The sequence below is a fragment of the Hippichthys cyanospilos genome, chromosome 2 (assembly GCF_059441005.1).
Source record: "Hippichthys cyanospilos isolate Australia breed blue-spotted pipefish chromosome 2, RoL_Hcya_1.0, whole genome shotgun sequence".
Taxonomy (NCBI): domain Eukaryota; kingdom Metazoa; phylum Chordata; class Actinopteri; order Syngnathiformes; family Syngnathidae; genus Hippichthys; species Hippichthys cyanospilos.
This window is the reverse complement of record NC_142370.1, coordinates 24,352,811-24,372,446: the sequence shown is the minus strand read 5'-3', so window position 1 is coordinate 24,372,446 and position 19,636 is coordinate 24,352,811. Positions and strand designations below refer to the sequence as shown.

The window sequence follows — 19,636 nt, the reverse complement described above, 5'->3', positions numbered from 1 at the left end:
TTGTTTACAAATACCAGGTTGACACCAGAATCACCGTGTGGGGGTGTCTCTAGTAAGTACACACACATATTTTGACTCAATACAGTCATTTTTATAGAAATGATTGAACAGTCACACAGAAAGAAATGTAGCATCAGCTGGAAGTATTCCAAAAAATAATCGTCCTTGTTTCTAGAATTTTAAACTACTAGCGTAACAGGAGGGTTCAACGGGGTGGATCTGTTGTGCAGACTGCAAAGGTCATGTCAAATGCTCATGAATTTTGTTTAGGGATCAGTTTTATTACTGTTTAACCTTTTGGTGAAGAGAAATTAGATGATCTACAAATGTAACACGTGGAAATGATTCAGCAAAACATTTCTAACATGTGAATCGTTCTTTTCTCAATGGATCGCGTATGACTTGCATAATTCAAAATTCACCTTAAGAGGCACCGTCTGATGGACTGCCAAAGTGAAAAAAAGGAAAACAGCATCTCAAAGCAGTGGGCTCTTTTCAGTGACGGTCAACCACACAAGAAGAAAAGCTTTGTAAATGCTTTCTGGTGCCCAAAGGCAGGGAAACGGCAAAAAAATGCAAGTGTGGACTCTCACTATTTGGTGACAAATACAAACCTTGAATATAAAGTAGCTGAAGTCACATGAGGGAGGAAAAAGAAGTCAAATTAAGATTCCCACAGTGTTGCACGCTAAGAGCATTTTTTTTAAATCCCGTCTTTATGACAATTATTTGTGTTTAAGGGACACACATTCATCATCCCTGTAGAGCACTTAATGCATTTATTCTTGGACTCTTTCCTTTTCTATTTCCATGGAAGAGGTTGTTGCCCTGTCTTGCGTTAGAGTTTGGTCTCAGGTCAGAGCAGTCACATGGTGATAGCGTAATCCTCGCTCACATGCAGACACTGTCGGCTCTAGCGGAGCCGCCATGGTCTCCTGCGGAGCCGCCATGGTCTCTGCTCCTGGCAAAATTAACCTCAGGTGGAGCTTTATCTCACTCACAACAAATTAAAATGCGTCGTGATGACTGATGAAAGGCATCGCAGTGCTGTTTTGCACAAACAAATGCGTACAAAATCGTGGTACCCTTCACTGAATTCAAACATTTACACAATATTTCCGACAGCAGTTCCAGTATCGCTATAGGATATTGTGCTAAACTTGTCTGAATCACCACATAAGAAAAACATGTCCCCTTTAAGTCATTGCATCACAGGCCAAGTCAAAATGTATATTATTTTGTTTCCTCTGTGAAGATCATCACCGTTTCGATCGAGTAAAAATGAATATTTGCCCGACCACAGAGAAGACTGTCGCTAACCGCCTTAACAAAATGGCCTAAAAATCATGGAAAAGTCAAGTGTCCTCTCCACGGACGGTGAGTCCAATGAATACGCCGAGACCTCTTCCAATTATTTCTTCAAAAGTATTTCCCTCTTATGTACCGCATATGCTGAGTCAGAGGATTTTCAAATTCAAAACATTTGAGTATATCAGTAATATTCAAATGCCGACAACTCGTGTACAAAGATCAATAGTATTACTGTTTAGTGTTTAACCTTGTGGCGACAGTAAGTAGATGATCTACACAAAGACTCATTTTCACGTACCAAGCGGAAATGATTCAGCAGCAAAGTTTGCTACGGCAATTTTTATGTGTAAATCATTTGCTTCTCAACAAACTGGTGTACATGACCTTGTGTATAATGTTTCCAAATTCACCTCTGAAGCAACATCTTCAAAGCGTGCTTTTTAAATGTGTTCATTCACAAGAACAAGTCATCGTAATATTGCATAAAATTGGGCAATTGTCACAGCGAATGCTTGACCAGCGAAATGGCATATGGGGACACTGAACTGACGTTAGTCCTGTAAAGAAGTTCCTATTTTCCACGGATTCATGACTTATTCCTAATGGAGTATTCCTACAACACTAGTAGTTGTGGTTTTGACGTTTTTGTTTTTCAAGAATACACAATCAACTAAATATAAAACCGAGATGTTAAACCTTCCCGTTGAGCAGAAATGCTGCTTGTTGCGCGTCACTTCTGCATCTTTTGCTACCAGGTTTCTTTTCGCATTGCTTTTGTTTTCCATTCTTATCCCGAGGTATTGGAAAACGAGGGATGGAATTTTCATTTTATTTGCTAATAGTTGATATTCCTCCATTGATTCAGCAGAAGATTCAGGAAAAGAGGTCAGTGCGAGGACTGTGCCCACTGTGAGCGTGCTTGTGAGAGTCCAGCAAATGAGTGACATCCTGTCGGCTACGCCTTCTGTATCTGAATGCCGTTTTCATCTTCACTGCTTATGCTGACGAGGGTCGTGGAGTGAATGAAGGAGCCCAAATCAGAATGGATCAGTAGCTCAAAGTTTGATATGGACAAAATACTCATATTACGAGAATATTCTTGGCCTCAGTCAACAGTAACCCAGAACACACTATGTGCGCAAGTGAGGGCGATCTGAAAGGGTACCGACAAAGTTGCTTCACGCGTTTAGGGCTTGTCGATGTATTACCCAGAGAGCCTGCCGTCGAAGCTGACTAATATGATCACCCCTCACTTACTCGGTGCCCTGGCAGCTAATACGTAAACGTAAATAGACTTACACGTACGTATAGCCTTTTTCTACCTACCTCGGGTACCTCAGTGGTGGTAAACTACCTCATGTAGTCACAGCTGCCATGGGGCAGACTGACGGAAGCGTGGCTGCCATAGACCCCTCCGACCAACCACTGGAAGCTAGGCGGGCGAAGTGTCTTGCCCAAGGACACATCAACACATGACTCCGAGCGGGATTCAAACAGCCGACCCTTCGGTTGCCGGACGAGTCCCTCTAACCGCTTGATCCTCGGCCGCCCCGCGTAGAGGGCGTTTGTAAGACTTAATCCCATATTACTGTGGCTATGTTAAGTGTAAGCATAAGCCTGTCACACACTTCCAGGAGCTGCCTCCATGCAGAGCAGGAAGATAAACAGAATTCCTGCTTGATAAGCTTCAACTTGAGAATCAAGATGTCACTAGTCACCTTTGCTGACCAGTAAAAATTGCCCCATGGCCTGAAGTGTGGAAGAGGTCAAATTGTTGCAGTTATACTAGCTGTAGAAAAGTCATCCAAATTGTTCAATGTTGCACATATACAGTGAACTGATACATTTGCTTTTGAGAATGAGATGGTGTTGGCTGTTTGTATAAAGGTTTTAAAGGCATCTTGAGTGTAGGCATTACTTTGGATGGCAACTGTCTACCCAGATCTTCTCCCTGCAAGACAATCCTATAAAGAGATCGCCTTGGCGGCTACCTTTTTTCAGCGACGTACGTGTGGGCTATACTGTGCCACTTCTTACGTAACAGCTGGCCTGGACAGCACAACACTGGCCCGATTCCTAAATCGCTCTAATGAAATGTAAATGGAGGACTTCCTCTGCTGCTTGTTGGCTGCATCCAAAAAAATCCATACATTTCTTGAGCATACTTTCCTCAAAGGGTTGTTTTACCACATAAGGACATGGAACTGTAGGATGTAGAAAATGAAGTGGAAGGTAGCACACAGGTCATTGTCTGGCTAGGTATGGGTTAACCACTGTCTCTCCAGTACTAATCCCATGATCTGACTCGGATTTTAGCAGGGACACAAACAGCACGTGACTTTGTGTATGTCTTCTGTTCCCGAGAGAGCATGCTATATCTTAAATGTAAATAATTAACTTTTACATGTCAGAAGACGGCTGGGATAGGCATCAGCAAGCCTGCAACCCTAGACAGGATAAGCGGCGAGAGAAAATAGATGGATGAATACAAATCATTTAATCTAACTGAGGTGTTCCTAAAGAACACACAAAAATTTAAAAAACGGCGACAGGCCTATATGACCACTTATGGTATGCGCTATGTAAATTAGCTGTATGCTAACTTCATTACATTTACGCAGTGGTGAATGAACTTATGCTCAGGAAATATAATAATCAGGTCAGAGACTTCTTTCTTTAACGATTCTATTTCTGCTTTTAATTCAAAGTACTTAAAGCAACATATGTCGCAAACACAACAACGACACTCCTCTGTTGTGTTTACATGCAGGCAGAGAAGCTCCCGACAAAGAAGATTTACAGTATCTTATTAAATTCGGTGGAAACGTTTTGAAAATTAATTGAAAATAAAATCTTAAATGAACAGTTAACTTTGAAGATGAAAAGATCATTGCGATTGGTACTACCCCCTCCCCATAATGCATGCAGCACATTTTGTATCATGGTGTTTACCAACAAAAAAAGCATTCATTTTCTTTGAATGGCAAAAAGCATTTGAGAATTAATATCAACCATAAAATATCAATAAACTCCTGCCGTAGGCCACAGCACATGCCAAATAATCTTGCGGCACGAACTTCTTAGATCAAATTTCTGATCAAGGTAACATCAAATTAATAAAAGCACACAAACGCACACACTGGTTTAAAAGAAAATTTTGAAAGATGCACCAAAACTTTCAATGTGTTTTTCTAAAAAGTGGAGATTGTCACCTAGTAATATTCAATTTACTGTAAATTTTGTGGATTTGGGAAATACCGCCATGTGTTAAATGTCAATATGTGTTTGTATGTCATAACGGTGAATGTGTACTTTGTTATTTGGGAAGCCAAATGTAGTCAGTCCCATTTGACATACAGTAAGTGTAAGTGGTTGGAAATACAATGGGCAAAAATGTACAAAAATGACCATGTACGCAAGAGCCCTTAAGCAGGGGTTAGCGACCGGCGGCTCTTCATTTTATACACCTTCATTTTAGATGTAATAAAGTGTTTACAGTTCCCGGTGTTGTCTTATCCGTGGAAACCGGGTCAAAACGGCTCTTTGAATGTTAAAGGTTGGCGACCCCTGCCCTAAAGGGACACGAATGTATCCCAGGCAATCACAGCGAACAAAACAGAGACAGTTGAGATCCATTAGTATATTGTAGAAATGAGCACAAAACAGAGCTGCTCCATGTGAATTTGTGACCTTGCAGATTCCATATATACGATGAGACAGATGTCACTGTGAAGCCTCTGTGAGTCACGCAGAAGCATGAGTCAAGAGCCAAGAGATTTTATCCCCCGCTGCCCTCTTCAAGTTAATTTTTTTCTTGAAACACATGGAACTTGTCATTGCTAAATATTATTCAGGACAGTAGTGGTCATGCAACAGAAAGTCATGTCTTAGCAATGTGGAAAGAAAATAGAATGGTTTACATCCACGTCTGAGTCTTTAGAGTACAAATACTTCAACTTGTGCTGTACATTCCTCACGCATTGCTGTTAGTGCGATTAATGAAGCGTTATGTCACGCTTGTGCTATTACGTACATTTACGGGCACGGCGATAAACAATTATATAAAGGAAATATGTCGTGTATTATTGACAAAGCGGGGGGCAAAGGGTCAGTCTGGTAATAGTGCAGTGCGTGTATGGTTAAAATACAGTAAATGAACAGAACTGTGCTAGATCCAATCAAGGTATATGCAGATACTGCGGTAAGAAAAGGAAATATTTGCAGTTTACCCAGCTATGCGTTGAAGAGTTGTTGAACAACCGTTTTCTTTGACATCATAAATCAAATTTGACAAGGGCAATGTTCTCCAACAATGACAAAAGCCACCTGTATTACATAGCAACAATAAAACATTTGCACAAGGAGTTTGTTGGGGTAATTGTCCTGGTCATTGAAGTACCACGGACCTTGTTCGCTTTAAGAGACTGACGGAGCTGGAAGACAAATATTTTTGTTCACTGACATTTTCAGTGGCTCTGCATGTATAGTGTTAGAGATGCAACTTCGCTTACTCAAATTGGCTACAAGTCTACAAAACGCAAGATTCCATCAGAGTACTGATGAGCTATACTGTATTTGGCTAGGTTGTTTTTTGACAGAGCGCTGGTCTTTTGTAACAAACAGCTACCAAAAGCTAAGAAATGACATCACCTGTTGGTACAAATGTGAACTACATCACTCAAACAACACCGGAGCTCAAGAGAAAATATATGTGGTTTATAAGCCAAAATTGCACCCGATTGTGTTTTGGTTACACTGGATTTATTCGAGCAAGCTTATCAAAGCCTCAATAACTTTCTGCCAGAGATGCCACGGCATCAGCCATATTTATTTATTTATTTATTTTTCCGCTCCTGGAGGCCGAATGGTTGATAGGCAGGTTTGGATGCTACTAGTTAGGAGTGAGACTCTGACTGTATCACGTTTTGATTTCGTTCTGATTTGGGGGTCTACGATTCGATTCATAATCGATTTAAGATTCAAAACGATTCGATTTGATTCAATTATTAATGATTTCTGCTTCAGTCTTTAGATGTGCAAAGAATCATCATACTACTTAAGTCCGCTTTGAAAGACAGAATAACATTTACGCTACAAAAATAACGTGGACAACTGCTACTCTTTCACGCTAGCTAGAAATTGCAATGCTTTTATAGTATAAAATAAGATGAAACAAAAAGAAAAATTGTAGAACAATTACATAAAAATTGTAGGACAATTTATATGATCATTTAACAGGAAATCGCAGTACCAAAATTTTATGTGAAAAACTGTTGCCCAAGGGAAATATTTTACTATTTCTCAGTACATTTATGATAAACAATATATGAAAATAAACTTTTTCCAAGTGAACAGCTAAATTGAGAGTATGGGCAAAGCATGAAACGTGTGCAAATTTGTTAATCTCAGAGAATATCGGGGGCAATATCAGTCACAATTGTATCATATTATTTTGTACAGCATTGTTATTCATTTACATAAATGTGAGTAATGTGTGTGTGCGTGCATGTAAATTAATTTGGAGTTGTTACACGTTGTTTTGTATTTGATCTTGTTTTCTTTTATTTTGTGGATATGCTGAAATTTTTTTTAGCCAGGATAGTTTGCCTGTGAGGAGGGAAAGAGGAAAAATACATGACTGAACGCTATTTTTGTCGTTGTTGATTTATTTAGTAGGAAGGCGGCAGAAATATTTACCACGACTTCAACGTGATCGGGACCTGCGATAGGAAAACGCCACTTTCAATGCTTACAGATCAGCAGATCTGTGATGATCAAACGCCATTCGTTAGCAGTGGAGTGAAATGTTGCATTTACATGTGCGGCCATGTGGCTTTCATGCACCACTCAAGTTTGAAAAAGAGACAAGAAGGGGCCATTGATTTTCCTTCATTGTTTGTTTATATATGCGACCAGCCTTGCGGGCTTTACTTTCCAGAACGGGCTGTGTGGTGACGTCATGGCACATGGCGCTTCTGACATAGTATGAGCAGTATCAGTAGAAGGAAGCGTATCGTGTTCTGTTTGATCTTTAATATCGATTTAGTGATTTTTTGAAATCAATTTAAATCATAGTGAATGAAAATCCCAATTCTTACGTGAATCCATTTTTTGGCACACCCCTACTATTAACTATCAGGCAACATCAGCTGGAACAGTCTTCTGTGCTGTCAAAAAACTTTATTAGACAGGTGATAAACAGGAGCAGACGCACCTGTTTATCAAGTCACTGAAGTTTGTGGGGGAGTAAATCAACCTTTAGAGCTAAGCACTTTAGTCCATCTTCTTGGAAATTCCCAACTCCAAGTTGGTGTAACAGCAAAAAAAAGCACCCAATATCAGTCTTTGGCATCTGATCAGAGCAGCAGCCGCCGTCTTCACCCTACCATCTCTCCAATGCAAGGCGGCCTTTTCTTCATCTGATAAATTAGTCTTGCCATTTTCATTGCCGGATTCGGAATCATAAGCCCTTCCTGGCTCAAATAAATATCCATTTGTTCTTGACTTTCATCAGAACACGTCATTTTAGCAATGACCGCAACAATTATGGAATACCACTCAGCGGGGTAAGGAATGGCAATGTCTTCTGCCCCCAAACTGGCGTCATCTTTCAAAAATAACTAGGGTCATTTTGGGTGACCTGTTTTGGCAAATAATGGACGAGACAAAAATTGGAGCACAAGTTATTTATCAAACTTTCCAGTATTGCTCTCGATACCCATCAAGACCTCAATTTGGGATCTCCGGAGATACAATTAAAAATAGCCCAATCCTTATGATATCACGCAGTAAAATGATTGCATCAGGGTGCAGTTAAAAGAATACTCAAGACGAAATGTGTCATTTGTAACGGCGGTATTATTTTGCCGACACCAGAAGCACATATTTGTCAATATTTAAACGCAAACTGGATTTAACTTTTTTTTCTTACACTCACTCAGAATATGTTTCATTACAACATGAATAGAGAAAGACTAAATCATATTTTTTTTTAATTACATAATGGGGTTTAAAAGATGTCAATAAGAGCAACCGTTGGTCTTGTTGCCTTACTACGTAGAGGCTAAATTAAAGTGATTAAACACTTACAACCTAAAACAGTCCCATGTATAAAATGTTTATGCACATATGTACATATGTGCAGCCACTTAACACCGTATATAAATAAAGGTAAAGGTGGAGGTTTTCTAATCTTAATTTCCTCTATCCCCCATAAATCACATTTGAAAGGAAAATCCATATTATAGGAAGTAAGTAAAAATATAATATTGCAGATAAGTGTGGACACCTTGTAACTAGGCACTGGGGATTTGCCTGTTCAGAATGAAACCATCTAAATAAAATTAGAATTAGAATAGAGGTCAGCACACACCCGCAGCCACTTAACGCCAAATAAAGATGTTCTCATATATACTGTGGAAAACAATGAAGGAAGTCATGATAAAGTAAAGTAAAATACGGCATCACCAAGCACTAGACGTCCCAGCAACGTTGAGGAAAAGAAAGCTGGATAAGTGGAGGCCGACGGCCGTACTGAAAGAGCTGCAGAAATTTCAGGCAAATCCTAGGCGTTTCACGCATCTGACAACAATCCCGCTATTTTCCAGATCGAGACCTTTGGACTGGCATGGCAAGATGGAGCCCTTTCCAGACAAAGAAAAAAATCAGAGGGGTGCACACTTGTCCAAGCAGTCTTCATTTCTTATTTTTAATCCCCTCTTCAAAAGTCTGTAATGTACATTAATCTAAAAAAATAATTTACCTCTGGTTCATTTTATATAACACAAAAAATAGCATTAAAACCGGAGAGCGTAGGTTGTTTGTATCTGCTTTACTTGGCAAGATAGTATTTATAATAATATATGCAATTTTCTCACTGTTTACAACTAAAAATGTTATGTACAATATTGTAACAATATACTGCAGTTAAAAGAAGCTGACAAACACATACAGAAACATAGGTTCTTGCTCATGCAAATTGCACCTCTTTAGATGTTCAAGAAGTCTTCAGCAATCAATATCGATGCTTAACAGCAGCTCTTCAAGTGCCTCCAGCTTCTGATTGGCCTCCTCGATGGCACTGTATGTCTGCACGTTGCTGGCGATATGGAAACGGATGTCGTCTATCAGGGGGACAGAGTCGGTCTCGTGCCGTTGCTCCAGCAGAGCAGCATCCTCCTTGACCATCTCAGCAAACTCCTCCTTCTCCACCAGCTGCGTCGGACCACGCGCGACAAGGGTGCAGGTAGAAGATTATGACGAGGAAAAACAGCTTCATTCAAGAACACTTGAAATGTAAAACAGTATAAAATAATAATAATAATTGGTGGTGGTTTTGGTTGTTGGTTTTTCCCAGTGGCTGATATTTAAGTACAATGACAACAAAAAGAAAAAGATAACTTGTTTTGCGACAGTCATTATTTCAAAGTAAAAAAAAAAAAAAAAGTACAGTATAAAAGAAACATTTCTTACAACCTTGTTTGATGAGTGGTTTCTCTAATTGGACTCTGACAAAATGATTGGAAGTACCATTAAAAGTGTAAAAACTAATCAAATACCTTCTCCCTAATTGAGAAAACCTTGTTTTCACCTTAGGGCTAATTTGTATATCTTGTCTTTGTCTGTACTCCTTTCACACTGAAACAAGTCAGGTTGCATGAATCTCCCACTTTGCAACATATTATACCAGGGGTGTCCAAACTGCAGCCCGCCATCCATTTTTAGTAACCCTGTAGACTATTCTTTAAAAAACAAACAAACAAACAAACAAACATTTGATAAAACTCACAAAAATCTGAAGGTGGCAGCTAAAACTGCTCTGACAACTACTACTACTGCTATTATATCATAAAATGGTCTTATAATCGAGCTATGCAGAGACGCTATTTACAAATCAGGACTGGCTCGCGCAATATGCAAAATAGAAAGATACTAGATACTAAAGGTGCCAGGGAGTCCAGGGGGTGCCAAAATTAGTTTGTTTGGGGGTAATCAACATCATAAAACCGCATTACAATGTATGTCATATCATTACATCTGTTTCTATTATACCTTAAAATGGAAAGTGACAGTGTCAATGATATGTGGATTTTTTGCTATGTGCCCCTGCCTGGGCTCAATTACTCACAAATAACAGGAGTCAACAGTAAATATATTGTTGAAAAATAAAACAAAACAAAAATAGATGCCGTAAAAGAACTTCATTTTTTGTTTAATTGCATGTAATTAATGGACATTTTCTATCTTTTTTTTCCTTTTGTTCATGAAATACATATTTTACATAGAACACATAGGATTACATAAATTAAATATATACGATGAAACGCAAATATTCAGGGGAAGGTAAAAGCCCCAATCAAATTTGTGCAACTTCTTTGCAAGGAGAGTGAGCAGTCAAGTGCTGGTGCTGTAGTGTCTCATTTTGAACACTGGGTGCCACGCAATAATAGCCGCTCACACAGGGGCGTTACAGTATTATGGATAGTGGACTAATGGGTTTGGTACTATTCATTCTTGTAAAACAGAAATGAAGAAATAACCTTGCAGGCCGGATTAAACAACCTCGATGACCAGATCCAACCCCTGGGCCGTACATTTGACGTTGTATCATCAGATGCCATTTTAACCAGCAAAACATTGTTTATCAACATTATACTGACAAGCAAGCAGTGTTGGGGGAGCTTCAAATTTGCTTCCTTGACCAGTTATTGTTTTTGACTGCTTTAGTTGGCACTGGTGGTTTAAAGAAAGGGGTTTAATAAATGTAAAGTCAGTGTGCTTTCAGCGCTATGTTGAATAGAGGATGTATCTGGAGGGTTCAGGAGTGGTTCATGAAACATCTTGGAGTTTAATTATACCATCACTGCATGCAAATAGCCATTATAATAAACAGATAAAAGTATTTATAAATGTAATATTGAAGATTGCACATGCACAAGACAATAGACATCACCTTTTTTTATAAAACAATCTTTTTTTTTGTAAGTCAATATATCAAATCGCCAATGGGGGCGCTATAGAAAAATAGTACCACATTTAGGTACAACTGTATGAACAATTATCATCATCATAATGCACTGATGAATAAAGTTGTCTCCATTTAAAGAGCAAATCGGGTTTGCGCCATGGCAAAATCCACGGATCACAAAACTGTGCCTCAATTAATTGCTTTAAAAATGACCGGCTGCCTATTGATTGTGCTTGTTTTGGTTTTGAATGTGGATATGTTCAGCAAGGGGAGAAGGCATTCAAGTGGGATACAATGCCAGTCACACCAAAATCATTGGAAAAAAAAAAACTCAGCTGTGATGTAGCAGGCTATGAAAATATGTGTACGTTGGTGCGCCACGACACTGTTATTCTAGATTAACAAGATCATCACTGTGTGTTTTTAAGGTTTGTCTGCATAACTTCAGTGAGTTCTCATGGTAAATCTCCAAAAATACCCACCTGCTCAATTATTTTGGCCATGAACTCTATGCATTGGTCCTCCAGCCGAGACAGGCGGAAGAGCTTGGCCGTCTTCCACATACACAGAACGTTGTCCTCACAAATGTTCATGGCCAGGGTTTTGCCGCACAGACGTTTGAGGCCCGGCAGCAAGTACATGTCAGCCACACACAGGATGTCAAACACGTTCTCCAGTGTCAGCTGGACATCGGGAAGAACCAGTTGCTTGTCAGACAAAATTGATGAACACTCAAGAATGTTGTTTACAAGAATTTATCATTTGAAAAAGAATCAATCTATGCGCAAGATGTGTGCGGCACTCAATAAATAGTAAGTCTGAACCGTGACGTGCTAACCACTGCGCCGCACATGATCGGATTTATGTTAAACAGAAAACGTCAAACCTGTGTGTCATCGCTGTAGATGTAATACATGACATGGATGAAAATCTGATGAGAGATGTTGTGAAGGGTTATCACTGGAGTGCTAGGTTGGGACTGAAGCTGCTCTCCCTCACTGAAGTGATCTTCCAACAAGGCTTTAAAGTAATCACTCCGTCCACAGAAAAACGCCTGGAGATAAACACACAAGCAGACTACCCTCAGGTGGAGGGAAATGAAAGCGCGGGGCTGGTCTGCAATCGGGACAGAGCTTTAAACCTTATGGCAGAAGAAATCATAGCCGCTGACTCTAAAGCAGACGTCAGGGTATGTGGGCAAATGGTCCACCCTGTTGAAGGGAAGTACCCCGTATCCAACCTGAAAAGAATCAAAGGTAAAATGACAGGTTTAGCTGAAAAAAATACAAACTTCAGCTGGCTGACTAGGCAATTATAGGCGAGTGCAAAGAATGTGGATGCCGCAAAATTGATGGAAAAAAAAAAAAATTCCCCTTCAATCAAGTTACATCGGCACTTTTCAGGCTGAGGTTAACTCGTTCCATGACCATGGGTCAAATCATTTTTTGGGATTGTAATGGATAAATAAAAAACACTGAATCCAGTCCAGACTCCCCAAAAATGATGTTGTTTTTTTTTTTTTTAATGGAAAAACACAGTACATAATCTTCCATCAGTTCACTGCGAATTGTGCTTCTATTAGGGATGGATTGGAAAAAAAAACGATTAATCAATTTGAACTGATTTTCTTTTTCATATTTCGATATTGATTCATAAAGCCATTAATTGATTCCAAAGCTAAGTGAAATGTATGTCACAAAATCTGTGGATGCCGTCATTCTACTGAAAGGTGATACCTATCTCTAATACATAGTCAAGGCCGCCTGGTGTGGTGAAAAAAGACAAGGATGCAATAATATTCTTTTTAACCTAGCTGTTTCTGGGCAGTATGGAAGTGTTAAAAACAAATCTCAAACTAGATTCTTACTCTGAGCTGAGGGGGCAGAGCACAGTCTGCCAACTGGGCCATGTCCTCCTGGAGTTGGCAGCTCTGAGGCTCCAGACTCAGAACCTTCACGCAGATACCTGGCTTGTTGGACACTTTAGAGCCCAAAAGAAATAAAAGGAGAGTAGAACCCTGAAAAACAGATTAGCGCGGGGCAGTCTCAACTTACCAAATTGATACACCTGTCTGCATTTAATCTGCAGCTCATCAATGAGATCTGTCATTTTGCACTGCTTAGCAAGTCGTTTGCAATCGTCTACAAGGCTCACGTCAATATCCATTCGTCCTGCAACATCAGTCCATGAATTAGAAAAAAGCAAATAAGTCATCAGTTCAATCGCATGGACAATCACGCGGACTGAATATTTATTACATTTTCAATCAAATGAGGCAAAAACTGGACTTTTTTGCGATCTCGCGAAAAAAACAAATAAATAAAAACAAACAATATATTTAGTTAAAAGCCGTACCTTTACCACATACTGTATGTGGGCACTTGTTAAATTTGGACAGTCACATTACTGGAGCATACCTTTTTCAGACATGCTAGCATTAAAAACATGAATGCTATTTTTGTGATTTTTGAATTTTTCATGCACACAAAGCCTCTTTAAATCACAAAAAGAGATATTTACAGTCAATCAGTAAGATTTACAGAGAGCATTATAGGAGAGCTTAAGTGACCCTTGTTAGAATTTCTCCTTTATCCCTCTTACCAGACAAGTTTGGCGTGTGGCTCACTATAAAGAAGTCAACACTTAGAGTATGATTTCTCCCCCAGATAATTAGTAGCTGTCAAATATCCTCACCTGTGTATAAATACTGCAGAATGGCACCAAAAGCTGCAGGGTTGATCTGGAAGCAGGTATAAATACGTATGTGTGTTTGCGTGCACACATAATCATCTAATACAAAAGCGGGCAAGAACTGCCAATGACTCCACGGAGTGGACCTACCAGAGGATGCTTGAGGTGGATCAAGCTTTTGTTTTTCCATTTGGTTGCAAACATTTCTGTGAAGTATTCCGAGAGCGCGCCGAGCACACATCTGTGAGCCGTGAACATTTGCCCATGAACAAGGAAGGTGATGTCACTGTGCAGTCCTTGCTCCAGCAACCTGATGGGAGAGCAAATTTTAGGATGACATTGCTCTGACTGAGCTCCGGGTCATATAAGGTAAGGGCAGAACAGAATTTAGGTGTACTATAATGTACAGATGACATAAGAAGTCTAAACTTAAAACAGTTGTGGTCTTAAAACAGTATGTCAAGTGCATGTCGGAACGTTCAGGCATGACGTGCACGCTCAATGGTCACAAAGGGGGCTTTTTCATAGACGATGGAGCCCAACGCACAGTTTTTTGGGATGATGGATGGATGTTAATTGGATTCAAATTCAGCTTCGAAACTAACATTTTTTCAAAATTAAAGCAATGATGTAAAGGAATTGGCTGAGGTCTCTGCACCCTCCCTGATCAAATAGCAAGCTTTTGTGAAACAAAGAAATTGACAAAGATAACTTTTTTTCCACTGTTCATGTGAGCTATAACCTGTACAACTACAGTAATATGAAAAAAAAAAATCATTTTCACAAGGCATCTATTTAATGTAGTTAATAAAAAACTTTCTATGCACCTATTGCTTAGGTAAACAGTCACAACCTGATATTAATCACAACATCATGTTTAGACGAAGGACAACATTGGTATACTGGAAGGAAAACTATACATGTAACCAGTATGACAAATTTGTACATTAGTTGACAACTGCATGCTACTAGTGGTGGTATTGAAGCACTACAAGTTAACTAGTTTTTTTTTTTTGTTATATGTCAATAGTTACTAGCCAAGCTGTTTAAGCATTTATTCACCTGATAGGATGCTTGCTTGCTAGGATGTTTTGAAAGGTTTCATTGCATAAAAGAAGACCAAAAGGGATAGTACAGTATTCTACAAGCACATTTAACAGCAAACCACTTCAAATTCTAAGCTTACATGTGCAGGAAGTAGTTAAAATCATCCCGCTTCATTGCGCGAACACTGACACACTTGTATTCTTTGAGCAGGCGTCGGATTGAGTCGTTCAGTGAGCCGTACAGGCACCGCTCGCCATCAAATGTGTTGGCCTCACACTTGGCACCTACATGACAAAAAGGAAATCACACAACATGGCAGGGAAGTACTAGTCCCCCCCCCCCCCCCCCCCCCCCAACAAAAAAAAAAAAAATTGCACTAAAATCCTACCCTTACCACTTGCCAGCAGGTACTGGACAAGCTCCTCGTGACCACAGAGGCAAGCATAATATCTAGCAGATGGGAGAACATGTTAGAAAATGTAGACGATACTCATGTTAACCACAAAGTATGGCACTTACAAGGGGCTGCTATCCCATTTATCTCTTACATTGAGGTCCACGTCTCGCTGTTCAACGAGGAATCTAGAAAACACAAAATGAGCTGCTTATCATCATTAGATACTGTAATAATGATAGAATTGAATAATATATATATTTTTTTAAATCTGCGTTATTCAAACTCAACAAAAGTAAATACAGGCATCAAAAATATCGGAATACTGATGTCAAATTATTTTTTTTACTTTGCTGTTAACCAGTGTATTATAATAAAATGAATATGTTTGTTTTATTCTATAAACGTACCGACAACATAGCTACCAAGTTACAAAAAGAAATAAAGTATTGTCATTTCTAGCATTTACCTGAAGAAAACAAAACAAAACAAAAAATCATCAAAAATACACAATTAAGATTTAGTGGGTTTTCGCTTAACCCACTCACCCATTGATGATTATGCTTGTTAAGCACACTTTTCAATGATAATGGGTAGGAAAGTCTTATACTGCCCTATAAATTTCTAACTTGAAAGTAACTTTATTAATGCAAGAGCTGAGTAGACAATAATTTAGTAAACAAACGTTTAGTAAATAAGAATTTATTTTGTGGTTATGGTTTTAAAATAATATACACAGGTCATTGCAAACTATAGTCGTAAGCCTGCGAGTCAGATTTCATAAAATAATGTATTGTTAACTTTGACATTCACCTTGCTAACTACCTGCTATGATGATGCTTCACCTGACGGTTGATCCAAAGAAGTTATGAAATTTTGTAACCTCTTTGGCTCATGCTATGGCTTGCAGGCTAACGACCAGTGACTCCAAATCCATATACTATTTGAAAAGCATAAATACAAAAACAATTATGAATTCAAAATTCACATTATCAAGCGTAATAGCCGCGTAACCACAACAATGCTGGATGGATGTTAATGGGTTTCAAATTCAGCTTCAAAACTAAAGGTTTTTCAAAATGGAAGCTTCTTTCAAATCAACTGCAGTGTTTGTTTTGGCCAGGAGAGGTCCCTAGCAGTTACTGAAGTTTCAGAAAATTACTCCATTTTCAAAACAATTGGCCTAAATGGCCCACATTTGACCATTAATTTAAAAAAAGTAGATTCATACTCAGAAGAAAAAAAAAATCATACATACACAATCTAGACTCGTACTTACAAAATAAAACGATTACACCTATAAAAGGTTAAACTACAGTTACAAATGATGAAACACACATCCGACAGCGATCTGATTTCATTGTCAATTTGTTCATTTTGTGGGTTTGGCATATCTATAATCATTGAGTAGATTATCCAGTGGGTCCTAAAACATAAAAATGGCAAGGGTGCATGGTCATATTTTCCTAAATAGAAAGTTATGATTAACTTCATGCATTGTTTAAGGAAAATGCTACATTGGAATAGTAGGGTCTTTCGTTAAAGTGACAATATGTAAGGCTTGGACCGTTTTTCATTAAAAAAAAAAAAAAGAATTAATTAAATGATTATAAATTTCCAAAACCTTCAAATAAATGTGTTCTTAACAACCAACAGCATGTTTTAAATATAATCGTAGGTTTCGTGATCAATAAATTATATTTCATAGGGCTTGACTTTCCTCTGGAGGATGCCATGTCTGTTATAGTTATACGTACAGACAAAGGAGGAGTGTGTATTGCTGCATTTGCCGAAATGGCCCTTAAAGCTCCCACGGGCCCATGCAAAAAAGTACACATACTCCCTTTAAAATGATCAGTCAGTGTTTTGGGGGGGGAGGGATTTATTGTGTCAAAAGTACTAGTGGTATCAGTGACAACCTAAGAGTTGAGTGCTGCTCTGGATCTTTTACAAATATGTACAAGTGTAACCACACATTTTTGTAGTTTGTATTTTACGATAAGTATACGAGGTCTGCTGTAACGGACACAATAGAAGTGGAATGTTTTTGTTTGCTATCCCATATGTTATATAATAGTTAATAATTGTTCTATGTACAGAAAACAACTTTATTTTGCCAAAAATAATCCATCCAATTTATGTGCGTGACATGCTATGGTGCTGATTAGAGAGCATGATTATTGCACAGGTGTGCCTTAGGCTGTTCATAATAAAAGGTCAACTTTACAATGTGCAGTACACTATTAAGTTTTTGTTTTTTGGCGGAGGGCGGGAGTCTGAAAACCATTCAGTTCAGTATCTGTACTTTATTTGTAACGCTACTTTACAAAATGCCGCACACCCATCTCAGTTGCAGCCTGTCAAATCACGCATGATAATGCCAGTAATCTACTAACGTTGCATGTGCAAACTGAGCCGACTGAGCTTCAGTTAGCATCAAGCTCACCTTGGCTAACGATACCAACAGTTGAGCCAAGCAGTAGCTGTAACTCATATAGTATATATATATATATATTAGTATAAGAGTTGGGGGAAATGATCGCTTCGAAGGAGTACGCTTGTAAACAAATAATGGGTTACCTGACTCTAGAAACGTCGCCCTTTCTGCAACTACTAAACAAATCGTGGACGTCCATGATCCCCTCGGTGTTTTTGGTCCTCTGAAATGCATTGAGTCGTCCTGTCTACTGGACAGGTAGGCGAAAGTGGGTGAGGCTTGAGAGTTTCTTCGCTCGCAACTTGAGGGGGTTTGTCAAGATCCACGATCAGTTGTTGACAAGTGCTTTCTGCTCAGTAATGTTTTGCTAGAAGGGAAGCGGCTCTGGAGTCACGTGACGTGCATTCGTTGCCTTCACTGCGTCAGGAAAGGCGAATAAACCAGAACTCATCAGTTCAATATTACTTGTAAGCGCCGGCGGTCCAAAGATTTTTTTTTCCAAAATTGATGCAGATTTTCTTATTATATATAAATTATTCCACGTATTTAATTCATTTAGGTTTTCTGTAATATTTTTGAAGAGTGTTAAGAAAATATTTTCAAAATACTCAACATACACAAATGCACCTTCCTGCGCGTATACTGTACCTGTTTTTCTGGAAATGTATAAAAAAACAATGTTTTGTAAGATTAGTTGTTATTTTATGGTGTGATTTTTAAGTGCCGGTATGTTTCATTTTTAGTCGCTATAATCTACTTTGTCAAAAAATCCAAAATAATGTGAAACTATAGTCTTATTTTACCGCAGTGTTTCTAGAGTCATTTACATTTAGCCTTTTTAGAGGGTTTTAGATCGTTTAAAGTGTTTTTTCCAAACCTGAGTCAAGCCGTTTTGCACAAGGTAAATCTCACTGGACTTTACTTTACTATTGCATATACAGTACTGTACAGCCTCTTCATTTAAGTTTTCTTAAAAAAATAAATAAATAACCGTGAATTTATGTGCTGTTCCCGTCAAATGTTTAGAAACTCACTTTAATTGTTATTATTTAAACATTTCATGAATTGTAGATTAATAATGTACTTAAGTAATGGACGTTATGAAGAAATATTGATGGATTATCAGGGGAAATGTTAATAAACAACGGAGTGTTTTTCTTATTAAATAAAGTAGGAACTTGTTGACAAATTAATAGTAAAGTCAAGTTTATTTATAAAGCACATTTAAAACCAACCTCAAAGGGCTGACCGAACTGCTGCACAATTACTAAAATACAAAACAAAATATCACACACTAATATAATAGTAAAACAGTACCTTTTACCTTTTGTTGTTTAAGTTCTATTTGAGCACTTACCAATATAGCTGTTAGTGAGTGTATAATGGCTGGAGATCATTAGAGGACAAGCATGAAATTATACAATTTCACTCATTATGTCAGAAAATTAATTCAATTGGGGATTTATCAGTATCTAATTTATATCCCATTAGTTTTTAATTTCCGTCTGTTGTCGTCACGCGTCAAGCATAAACCAAGCTTCAGTCACATGTGTGCAAGTCATAATTAAGTCTTAAATATTAACTTTCCAAGTTTTTAAGCAAGTCCCAAATTGGTTTCCTAATAAATTTTGAAGTTGAGTCAAGTCATAAATGTTAGATGACAGGAGGTAAATTAAATTACTTTAGCGCCACCTGTTTCCATTCATAGAATATGTCTTTTCCTACTGGGACTACCTTAGCTTTGTGTTCCATTAAAAACTGGGCCAGATATCACAATGAGGCAGTGCAT

The 19,636-nt window shown here is 38.4% G+C and overlaps 1 protein-coding gene across 4 annotated transcripts; it reads right to left on the bottom strand.

Annotated features, from left to right (window-relative positions):
* Nucleotides 1-6,781: 6,781 nt before the first annotated feature.
* On the bottom strand, nucleotides 6,782-18,252 carry abtb1 (ankyrin repeat and BTB domain containing 1). 4 transcript variants are annotated; one of them, XM_088403878.1, is made up of 13 exons: nucleotides 17,991-18,252; nucleotides 15,536-15,598; nucleotides 15,411-15,466; nucleotides 15,156-15,300; nucleotides 14,120-14,279; nucleotides 13,973-14,018; nucleotides 13,333-13,449; nucleotides 13,146-13,258; nucleotides 12,420-12,518; nucleotides 12,165-12,332; nucleotides 11,761-11,961; nucleotides 9,296-9,525; nucleotides 6,782-8,954 (listed from the first exon to the last, which is right to left on the bottom strand). In XM_088403878.1, exons 1-12 carry the CDS (start codon nucleotides 18,044-18,046, stop codon nucleotides 9,319-9,321), a joined length of 1,431 nt encoding a protein of 476 aa, XP_088260004.1. In that variant the 5' UTR covers nucleotides 18,047-18,252; the 3' UTR covers nucleotides 6,782-8,954; nucleotides 9,296-9,318. The 4 variants fall into 4 exon arrangements, with proteins under 4 accessions (XP_088260004.1, XP_088260013.1, XP_088260021.1 ...); XM_088403887.1 differs by lacking the exon at nucleotides 6,782-8,954 and adding an exon at nucleotides 16,224-16,350 and having other exon boundaries at nucleotides 9,126-9,525; nucleotides 17,991-18,250; XM_088403895.1 differs by lacking the exon at nucleotides 6,782-8,954 and adding an exon at nucleotides 16,236-16,350 and having other exon boundaries at nucleotides 9,126-9,525; nucleotides 17,991-18,250.
* Between the last annotated feature and the right edge of the window lie 1,384 nt (nucleotides 18,253-19,636).